The sequence below is a fragment of the Perna viridis genome, chromosome 9 (genome assembly GCF_037379345.1).
Source record: "Perna viridis isolate PV_CMFRI_1.1 ecotype Kerala chromosome 9, ASM3737934v1, whole genome shotgun sequence".
NCBI classification, from domain to species: Eukaryota; Metazoa; Mollusca; class Bivalvia; order Mytilida; family Mytilidae; genus Perna; species Perna viridis.
Window position 1 is genome coordinate 39307735 of NC_142453.1, and position 11991 is coordinate 39319725.

An 11991-nucleotide genomic window follows, 5' to 3' on the forward strand; every position below is an offset into this window, starting at 1 on the left:
CACCCGCCGAAGCCAAGTTGCTCATAAAAAGTCAAGTCCGGGGTAGACAAACGAGGAAAGGAATACTATGACCCGTTGAATAAATCAGTTGTCATAGTGCAAATGGATATACTATAATGATCTACGATTTCATGATGACGACCATAAAACTTCTGTATTGATGACTGTTTCATAAACCTATTTGTTTGAGTTCTTGAGCGATACAAAAAGTCTGCGTTGTTTCGGCAAGCTCTGGCATTACGCATGAGTTTTTATATGAACTGTCCATATGCAGGTACTGAAGGGATGTTGCCACAAATGACAGGAAAGGTGTTAGAAAGGGAAATTTTGCAATGTGGACGAGCAAAAAAACATGCTTATATTGTGCATGTTATATACTGATTTTTTAATTTATTTTGTTTTACATTCAAGGGTAATTGAATGTAAAACAATACAATACTTGAAATACCTTATTTGCTGCTTGTGGTTTGTTGTTTTTGTTTTGATTTTGTTTTGTTTTGTTTTTTGTTTGTTTGTTTGTTTTTGTTTGTTTGTTTTGTTTGTTTTTAGTGTTTTTTTTCGTAATGTATGTATTTGTTTAATTGACAAATGACCATTTATACAGACAAGAATGAAAATCCAAATCTCATACAAATATTTGGTTTTGTAACTCATATGTGACAAAGAAACCCTAAATGAAAATGAACAAATTAGGCGATTTGTTTTGTTTACTATTTTTTATGCCAACATTTCGTCTACTCAAGCTCTTGTTCATTTATCATTTTTGGTGGGATTTGTCTTCTTTTTTTTTTTTTTTTTTTGGGGGGGGGGGGGGGTTGAATGACATGCTTTACGTTTGATGCCTGAGTGGTATTTTGTTTCCACTACTAGTACTCTACCACCTGGAGTTGTGTTAGAGGTATATTTTGATAAGTACTTACAGATATTCTAGTCTTGGAAGATTGTAAAACGCGTTGACCTCTAAACTGGCAATTCGGTTATACGAAATAATCCTAAAAAAAGAGTTGTTTACGTTGCATATGTTAGAAACTTGTATACTGATATGAATTATCAGGTAAACATAGCATCAAAACCCATTAAACATTTACCGTTTTAACGATAATGATACAAAAAATTCAATCTATTATATAAACAACTATATCGAAGTACATTTATATGTTTAAATCTTTGATCTATTGGATGTAAATCTGCAGACAGTCAACGAAGTGGTGTACGATTATAAACAAAATATAAATTATAATCTAATTCACTACAATATGGATAAATCGCTTTTATTGTTGTTACTTACAAAGTTTTCAGTTCTGTTAGATTAGCAAAGCCATACGAATCTATTATAACAATATCGTTGTACATTAGATTACTGCAACATAATATAATAAAATAGTTTGTTATATAGATTTGCAGCAGTGATTTATTGATTTGTCCCTTGTATTTCATTTCGATAATTCAAAATATCATTATGCATGCCAAGAACGCTTTAATATTTAACTCATGCACGATTTAATAAAGATGTTCCTTCTGTCCACATCATATTTTGGTTATTCAATCTTTCCAACTGATAATCAAATTGTGTAGTTAAATATTTGTAAAACATGTAATTACGGGTTTAAGATTGAATTATTCATGTATGTATCTGTATGAGCATCTGTCCTTTAGGTCATCTGAATATCAATGAATAGTTAATTAAACTTGTCTAGTGTTTGTGAATATTTAGAACTTAACAAACGCACATACAGGTTTCACGTCGATTTTAAAATATCCAAATTCAACATTCCTTGTAAAGTTCATATTGGCAGGAGATAGTAATTGAAATTATCTTAGTTGTACTGAAAGCATGCTAAATCTTTTGGTTTAAATTGGTATTTCCTTTTGACATTAATGATCAATTTTCCACGGTTTAGCGAACCAAATCTAAATAAATCAAAGAATATACTTACAGGAAGTATAACTGTGTACATCCAGTCAATGCATAAGGCGTTACATTAACGAAACGATTGTTAGCTAAATCTCTGTTTATAAGACAAGAACAGCATTTCAAATTACAAGAAACCATATCGATCCATTCATTTAAGTCGGGCAAAAAACATAATTAAATTTGACACTGTGTCCAACGTTTTCTGTTTCTGTTATTGTATTATGCAAATTGTGTAGAAACATACGCACTCTGGTACAGACAAATGGACGCACCATGTTACGTTTTTAAACGTCGTCGATGAAGTTAAATTACAGGTAAATTTTTTTATCAATAAAAGTTTGTTTTTCGAAAACTCATATCGGCCATGTATTTCTCGGTATCACAAATTACGAAATGCGTATTCAATTTTATTATTTCATTTATTTATTACATTAGTAAACCCTAAAATCATTCACGAACGACTGGGAATTACAAGAATAAAAAATCTTATAAGAGTTAGAGAAAGAGGAAACAAAGAAAGAAACCAAGATTCGAGCGATAATCAAAAGAATATTTTTCAAGGATGATGACTATACAGGGAAAATAGACGCAAACAACAAAAAACATGAAATAACTATGTTAGCATGTACAAAGACAAAACGTAAATGGGCAACCCAGATTCCATTAAAAATCTAGGGGAATAGAATGGACCTAGTGCACCGATCGGATAAAGTGTTGTTTTCAAGAAACAGCCGCCAAGTTGCTATAAAACTTCATGTCCGGGGTAGGCGAAGGAGGAAAAGATACTTTAACATGGTGAACATATCGGTTTTCATGGTGCAAATGGGTATACCATAATGATCCACGATTTCATGATCATAAAACTTTTGTCGTGATGACTTAAATCTTGAAGTAACATTTCCCTTATGTAAGGCCTACTTTTAGATGTCCATCACGGTACAAAAATTCCGACTGTTTTATGATATTTTATTAATGACATATTCTCGTACATGAGTGGACCTTTTAATTATATTTTAGGGCGTATGATTTGAACTCAAAAACACGGAATGGATATTGAACGATTGTTTTCTATCGTATATCAATGAACAATGAAACGCTTAGCAAATCGAAAAAGTAATCAAGGGAACCCAGATTCTAGCTAAAATTAAAAGAATGTAATCCAGGGACAAATCCTGACAAGGGAAACAGACACACATAACAAAGAATTTAAAATAATCAACGTAATACATACAAAGTACACACTATACGTTGACGTACTCCCAATAGTAGGAGTGGGACGCCTGACGATTATTTCCTAGCTTCAAAAATATTTTGATAAAAAGTAACATTGTCGCAGCTTCATTTGCTTTCAATTTGTGGAAGCGTTATTATCGTATTACAAAAAAATAACCAATCATATATATATCGCAAATTCATATCTCGTGTCACTAGAATGTCTTGTGATCACGCAAACAAGCAAAACCGCGTTAACAAATAACACATTCTGCTAGTATTAATACCAAGATATCATTGAAAGGTGGGGGAAAACAACGAAATTAAAAACAGAAATTTAATTTCAATGATATCCTTACAGATGACTTATATTTGGCATTAAACTGCAAATACTTTGGTCTATTGATGTCATATAGTTGTCCCTGAAGTTTCTGAAATAAATATATAGAAAGCATGTATTGAATTGTGTTTTATGTATACTAACTGAACATGCTGAAAACTAAACGGGCATTTATGGAAATATGTTTGCATGCTATGATCAATTTGAGATTTTAAGAAAGTTTTGCATTTGTTCTTTGAAAGAGTAATTAAGGGAACCAAGGTTATGATAATCAAAAGAATGTTATCCATGGACAAAGACCAGACATGGAAAAGAGACATACACAACAAAGAACACAAAGCAACCAAAACCATATACACAAATTAACAAAAGCAAATGAGCTACTCGGACTACACTAAAAACTGGGAGCATGGACCAGGAGCACCGGTAGGGTAAGCGTCCTCTGCTTTTCTAGAAGCACCCGCCGAGTTGCTCATAAAAAGTCCGGGTTAGACGAAAGAGGTCAGGAAAACTATGACACGTTGAACAAATCAGTTTTCATGGCGCAGATGCCTACATCGTAACGATCCACGAGTTCATGATGACGACCATAAAACTGCTGTATTGATGACTTCAACCTTATACCAACATAACCCTGTTCCAGAAGACTATTTGTTAGAATTCTTGCGGGATACAAAAAAGTCTGCGTAGTTAAGGCAAGCTCTGGCATAACGTATAAGCTGTGATATGAACCCTCTATACACAGGTTGCATGAGGATGGAAATTATTTGCAACACACCGTATTAAATTCGCTGTAAAATGGAGGAGGAGGAAAATTATATGCAAAAGACAGTATAAAATTTGAAATTCTGAATGAAAAGTCATCACGTTTGTCGAAAAGGTTGGTCAATAGTTTTTCTTGACCATCGATTTCTAAGTGTAGGTCAAGATATGAGGCTGACTTTACAGTGTCTGTAGTATCCTTTATCTCAAGTTCTTTGGAGTAGGTGCAATGTATCAAACCCACGAAATAAGGATTGTTAAAGGGTAATACGTCATCTATATAGCGGAAACTGAGATAAAACGATATAGCCAAACGATATTCCTTTTTTCGGATCAGATCAGCTATAAAGTCAGCCTCATAAGAGTGAAGGAATAGGTCAGCAAGTAAAGGAGCACAATTGTTCCCATTGGAATGCCGACCGTTTGTTGAAAAACACGTCCACCACACTGGACAAATATGTTGTCGATTAAAAATTCCAGCATTTTGTAAACATCTTCCTCTGTATATTTGGAAGATGACTTGGAATTATTTCTTACAAAGTATGAGGAATCTCTACCAAGAACTATATATTTGTATCTAGGTATACCATCTTGTAATGGAAAAACAACGATGTATAATGTTTTTAAGTCGGGATTTTAACTGAGTATGGGGATCAGAAGTATACAGTGTTGTGAAATCATAGGTTTTAATGCTATTATATTCAGATAATAGTCTTGAACTGATTGTCCCCAAAAGATTTTTCGATTTATTCAGGTTCCACATTGAATTAACACCACTACGGGAGTAACAAGTGTTATGGTAGGACTGCAGACCCTCTTTGACAGTTATGAGTATAAATGTTAAAAGTTTTGAAAGAGGTTTGGTTGTACATTTTGCAGATCCAGCTATGGAACGTTGTTTGTATGTATTCTTGTGGAGTTTAGGAATCCAGTACATACACGATAAATCACAATCATCGTGCTTGGTAGAGAGACAAAAAGAGGATAGCACAGATTTATGGTTTTCCACAATCTCTTCTTTGGAAAGTGGGGTAGCAGTATAGGTCATATCACTGCTATTATTTTCTACGTCTATCTCTGATGATAAACATTGGATGTAAAACGTTTTGCAGACAAAAACAATGTTGTTTTTGGCTTTGTCTGCTGGTACGACAACATACTTGTCATGTATAGAAGACAATGTTTTTGCTACATCGGGGTCTTTGAAAACCAATGTAACCTTGGCACTCATCGACCTACTTAAAACTTTCATGCGTTTCAAAATTAAAGACACCACGGCCTTTAACCACTCTGACAGAGAATAAATGTCTTCTTGTTCTCGTTTTATCCATTTTCTTGCATAGTCCTCGACGGCATCCATAAGAACTTTAAAGTTATAATTCCAATTTTTGGAGCGTGGTTCACGGTACTTGGGACCTTTAGAAAGGATATTACGCAGAGATTCGTTTTCGATGATGGTTAAATCTCCCGTAAAGGCGTGACCAGAAGGACCATATTTGAAAACTATATTTGAGAGTTTTTGCAAGAACAGTCAGGTGGTTTAGCTTTGAAGTCTTCTCGAGGTTCTGCAATAGCTTTATAATTGAACATTTTGGATGCAATGGGTGAAGTATAGAAATATGAAATAATTGGTATGGATTTGTCTTTGAAATATGGGGGAATTTTGTTGGTAACGTGTTTGTGATAGAGGATGTTAGCCAAATTAATTGCATCATTACCTTTCTTGACAAACGTTAGTGGAAGAAATGATCGTTGTTTTTTCATCTTGACTTTTCACACAAACAGATTTCAAGAATCTGTGGAAATCAATATCCAAAATGATGGCAACAAGTCTGTATAATGATGAGGTGGGGTCAGAAACAGGAGTGCCAAGACTTGTTTTGTAAAAGAAGTGTAATAGAGTGAGAGGTATAGAATAAATTTGGGTTCTAAAGTGATGAAGTCCAAGAGGTGTTTGTATGAATGGAAGGGGACCATCTATAAAGACATCATGTAACGTAGGTGACATATTATGGCGATGGCCATGACTCCTTTCCCGTCTTGGATTTTTTGTCAAATAAATTCATCACATTTATGCTATTGTTATATTGGCTTGAAAGGTTTCCTGTACTTTTGATATTGTCATTGCATCCGTAAGGTATTGCAGTACTTAGTCTGCGTATCCAGTACTCCTCTCTTTCCCTACGATAGTTTTTACTTAGAACGGGACTGTTCGTAGGATGGTAATTTTTTTCTAAAATACGAACTTTCATAGAGAGGATTGAATGATCTTGTTGATTAAAGTGTTGATAAACTGTCGGGAATTTGGTGGTGTTAATTCCCGAACGATGACCGCACATTCTTTTGTTTTATCGTTCTTCCGTTTCTCCGACATATACTAAACCACATAAGTTGCATTCTAATCCATAATTAAGTTTGTTGATTTGCAACTTAAGTCATCTTGACTTCTTGTATGGAAGGTTTTGTTTGTAAGGGAACTGGAGAAGTAAGAGTCGGTTATAAGAATGCTGCATGTTTTGCAATTTTTAAAACCACATTTTGATATGGTACAATGTGGTTCGTCATCGTTGGAGTCAAATATATCATTTAAAGTGATGGAACATGGTTTGATAATTTTGAAATAGTCAGAATTTTTGTACTGGAATAGATTGTCTGCAGACTGAACGTGTGATTGGGTACTTTTGTTGAATTGGTCTGGGCACTTTCCATACCAGATGTGAGTGTGCTAAGATTCCCATCTGGGGACACCACATTATTACAATCCTAGTTTATATATATATGTTAACAAGGATAATAAAATGCACATGAATAATGTAAATGTTATGTATAATTAATCTGTCTTGGCAGCACACGCACTGAATTTTGAATCATTTAAATAGTAAAAATTAGAGACAATCAACTTTCTGTTTTTAGCTTAATGTTAACGAAACAATCAATAAGATAGGCATATTATCTGAGGGATTCCCGCGCAATCAGCGGATCAGAATTGAAGAAAATAACATGTACATGCAGAAAATCTTCTTTGTGAATTTACAAAACGTAAGTCATCGGATATAGGTTGCATACGGTTGCGGAACACACAATTTAAAATAACCACAACTAATTGCATTTTGTTCTAAGAAAACAATACAAGAATTGAAAAAAAAACTTTTGGCAAACTGAAAATTACAATTTAACATTTTCTATTACTTTAATAGTACAGTACTATAGTGAACCCGAAATACACCATCACAATCCGACAGATCCTTGCAGAAGATAACAACAAATAATACCTGACATAATTGTCAAACATCTATATAACTTTGAATGCATATTGTAGGTAGTAAAAGTTCCTTACAATTGCTTGAATTTCTTTTACAATTTTGATAAAAATTTAATATTATTGAAATTTTATATCTAAATGAAGTTGTTTAAATAAAAGGAAAAAACAGGAAATTTCACACTCAAAATATTTCAGTTATGAACAAATTCAAAACAGGTTGTTTTATGTATCATTTAAAGACTTACAGATCATATGTATCTCTTGGTATGTCGGGTGGGATAGTATTATGTTCACCTCCTCGGCAAGTAACCTGCGTTGAAAAACAGGCACAGTTTGACGGACAGGATACAGACCTTCTAACACTTATTGTGTAGATAAACAAGATGTACAAGTATATGTTCATGATGTTTTCTGAAACAGGCAATGGATCATGTTTGATAAACTTTAACACAAAAATGACTAATTTTACCATTATCACGCTTTGGCATTTGGTGTAGAGCTTACACCTTCAAATGTGTTGATAAAACAGCTGCGTGATTAGAATATTAAATATTTGTACACTACAATTTATTATTTGCACGTATACATCACTTTTTATTAGATCTGGGTCGTAGTTATGCTATCCTTGCTTCATATTTTAGCATTACGAGGACGTTTTGGAATTAGTGATTTTAGTTATTTTATTCTAGATATTGTAGAAAAATTGAAACAATCTATCCAGAAATGTTTTCCTTCTATTTTGGCAATTCAAGTGTTATATATTGTTATCCCCGTAAAACGTATAATGCCAAAAATTATTTAAATTACTCTTAAATTACTTTTATTTTTACAAGTTGTAAATATGTATAAACAAACGCAAATTTGACAGTTCTAACATCGGGGTCAGACCCTTTTATGAGTTTACATGATCTTCCATGTATCAATTTGATCCGATGGAGCTGTGTAGCGACTAGAGTCGTCACATTCTGAAACGTGGTATAATATGGATTTGTTGTGACATGTATCATTAATTTGATCCTCTATCCTACCGAATAACACCTAGATGAACTGTCATTTACTACCATACATCGTGTACTAAGTTACAGCCCTAGATTAATCCTACGAGGCGGAATGATCAGGCCAGCGAAACCTATATTATATATAGCCTAGCTGGCCGAGTGGTATAGGCCGCTGGACTTTGTGTAGGTGGTGTTGCCATAGATTTCATAGCGGTACGAGTGCGGAGGGAACGACAAAGGATTTTCTTCGCAAATTTGACAGTTCTAACATCGTTGGGAATTTTTTCAGACCCTTCTATAAGTTTAAATTATGTTCTCTGTATCAGTAAGTTCTGCGAATCTGATGTGGATTCTAAGAATATCAAATAAATAACACAAGTATATCTACTCTGGTGTCCCAAACTTTTGTGAGAGTAACATTTTTATGTTTTTTACCTTGTACACCCCTCTTCCGCGTGACAAGTTAGAGTAGATTTTACGTATTACCTGATTAATTGATTGTTAACCGATGCCTAACGGATTCTACTCATTTGCAATGTGATTGAATTTCAAATGAACCAGTACTCCACTAAAACCTGACAGCATGGTCCAGGTCCACAGGCAGAATGAGCGTCTTCCGCCTTTCTAGAAACTCTCGCCGAGTTGCTAAGGTAGTACTATACGGTTAGGTCAATTCTGAAACTTTTGTCTCATTTAGTTAAAATAAAGCTGGTTTGAAACACTCAAAAGGTATTTTGCATGATGATTTATTTAAAACATAATGAAGATTGTAGTTTTGAGCATGATTACACAAGCAGATCCACGTCCGTTTTGAAAAGGCATGAAATGTGTACTTCATGTAAGATCCAGACAAGTAATGGTATAATCATGTGTACTGATTCCATTGACTACAAAGCTACCCACAAATTATCTTAACTAAAAAAAACATAAATTTACTTGTATCTCAATGATATTTTTCTAATCGTATCTATAAACAGATGCGTGGTGGTTTATGTACAGTAATTAACTTACACTTGTGTACCATCAAATATATCACATCTGTCTATGTATAAATGCTTAACTACATTTAATCAATAAATTCACGAAATATTAATTATTAATGTTTAGACGGTCGGCCATTCCGATTCTTAAGCCAAACTGTAAGAAGTCTAGCGTAGCATTAGAAGTCTCTGTAACTTCGGCAAACTCGAACATAACGTATGAGTTCTGATATGCATGAAAACTCCATACGCAAGTGCTAAGGGATGTTACCACAGATAAAAGAAACTTGACGATACAATTTTAGAGGTCATCGCGATTAAAGAATAGTTTGGTCATACGTTTTCTCTTTCAAATGATCTCAGAGAATAAGCAAAAATATGAGGCTTATGAGATTTTGAGATTAAAGGATCTGGCAAAAAACTATGCTTCCCCTTTGGGTAAGATCAGCTATAAAGTCAGCCTCAAAAGAGTGAAGGAATGGTCTAAGAAGAACCAGAGCACTATTTGTTTCTGCCAAGTACTACGTATTTGTGTCAAGGTGATCAATCTTAAAATGACAACGCATTGATGCTATTATATTCCGATAATAATCTAGCACTGAGAGTTCCTAACGATCCTTCGAAATTTTTAAATTTCCACATGTGACTATTATCCCTACGAGAGTAGGGAATGTCGTGGTAGGACGGGAAAATGGAAAATTTGTACCCTGTTGAAATACCCTAGTTTGAAAGCTGGAAATTTGAAATTATGTTTTATCACTAAAAGATAAACAAATTTGAACGAAATGCACATGAGTACGACTTCAAATAGATTTCGAAACGGAAAGGTATCAGCATTTTGCAAAAAGACAAACTCTCAAATGACCTATATGATACGACCCATATCCTTTTGGGAACTTACATCTAAATGTTTGTTATGCGTGTCCTACATAAAATATGGTGAAAATGGTTAAATATGGTAAAAGAAAACAATATGATAAACATGCTTACCTCTATGTATTATTCCGGTTGACTTTTCCAACTAATTTTACTGATATATAATACTGCGGCCATTACTCCAATGCTGCTCAATGTGATTTAATATCATTCAATATCCTCGGTGTGCTCAGCTTTTTAAATAAATTAGGCTTTGTTAGTCTGTTTAAAATAAAAATTACAGTTCTCAATACTTTTACAGTAGGAATGTGAGTAGTTCCTTAAATGTTCTGAACCAACGTTCAAAACATGAAAAACACACGTGATCAATAATATACTTTTCATTCTTTAACAACCCTTGCAAGTAAACATAAATAAATCTAATGATAAGTATGTGTAAATATCATATGCAGTATTTGTTTCTGTCTTCTATTATCAATCATGTATTTTTTTTTTTTTTTGCGAAAATGCATGATTAACTGTCCTTTTTCATATCACAAAATATATATTTTGGCGGTACAGTTGAATCAAATCACTTTCAGGATAACCATTGAAATATGTCTTTCATCCATATTTCTGTATTAGAGACCACTAAGACAAGTCAAACAGGTAATTGGTAACCCACGGTCTGACATTGTCCCATTCTTAGCCGGCATGTGTTACGACATGTATAAGTTTATTAAATTATCTTTAATGTTTGAATAATAATAATACTATTTTCGGTTTATGACCATATCCAATTTATAATTGTGATGCTCGTATGCATCTTCATGATTTAAAGTTAGATATGACAAAATCAACATTTGACATCTCAACTTAATATTAAAGATTGAATAGTTGCGTTTTTAACGTAATCTAAATTTATGCAAAAATACCACAAATATGCGGGTAGGGGGGAATTGATACTTCATGTTGTGTCAAGTTGAATTGTTTTACATGAATTACGTTTGTCTGCATATGCATTTGATTAAACAAGACAAATCCAATTATAATCTACATTAGATTATTGTATAATAGGACAGCCTTTAAAAACATAATGCAATAGTCTGCAGCATGCATGCACTCTTCAAATCCGTTCTAATTCAATTAATTTCTGATTCTGTCCTGTAAATTCACTTGTCAAAAATATGGTAGCTATAAAACGAAAAAATCAAACGTCACTGAAAAAAAAGACATTATTTTTAGGCATACATCTATGTACCAAATATGATATGCTTGAACTGATCGAGAATATTTCATGCCCATATTACCCTAATATCCTTAATGCTTCATCTAGGACTTGCTCCGACAAAAATAAATCCACTTAATTGACACATTCCTATAATTTTACCGGTTGCTGTATCAGGGGCTGATCCAGACACTTTGAAAAGGGGTGCCAGCTAGGGGTTCCACAGAAAAAGGGAGGGTGCTACGACATTACCATTTTTGTCAATTTTACATATAAAAATGACAAATTTCCAATAAAAAGGAGAGGTGGCAATCCCCTGCACCCCGACCTTGGATCCGAAACTGTGTACAGATGATGTTTCAGCACTAAATTCTCTTAGATTTGGTGATCATACATACCAATACAGCTAAAATGTAGAAATCTAGTAACACGAAAGGGT

General features: G+C 33.7%; 1 protein-coding gene across 1 annotated transcript; it reads right to left on the minus strand.

Moving 5' to 3' along the window:
• Nucleotides 1-326: 326 nt before the first annotated feature.
• LOC148608448 (leucine-rich repeat-containing protein 52-like) lies at nucleotides 327-11058 on the minus strand. Its single transcript, XM_088546123.1, has 6 exons — nucleotides 10460-11058; nucleotides 7737-7902; nucleotides 3487-3558; nucleotides 1938-2009; nucleotides 1289-1360; nucleotides 327-992 (listed from the first exon to the last, which is right to left on the minus strand). The coding sequence occupies exons 2-6, from the start codon at nucleotides 7892-7894 to the stop codon at nucleotides 917-919; spliced, it is 450 nt and encodes a 149-aa protein (XP_088402249.1). The 5' UTR covers nucleotides 7895-7902; nucleotides 10460-11058; the 3' UTR covers nucleotides 327-916.
• Between the last annotated feature and the right edge of the window lie 933 nt (nucleotides 11059-11991).

Excerpts from the sequence above, each read along its gene's own strand:
- LOC148608448 (XM_088546123.1), bottom strand. The coding sequence starts at position 7,894 with ATGAACATATACTTGTACATCTTGTTTATCTACACAATAAGTGTTAGA. Across the intron at positions 2,010-3,486 it reads ATGCCAAATATAAGTCATCT|AGATTTAGCTAACAATCGTT; the intron begins GTAAGGATATCA and ends TCTTATAAACAG. Across the intron at positions 1,361-1,937 it reads TGTACACAGTTATACTTCCT|TAATCTAATGTACAACGATA; the intron begins GTAAGTATATTC and ends ATTATGTTGCAG.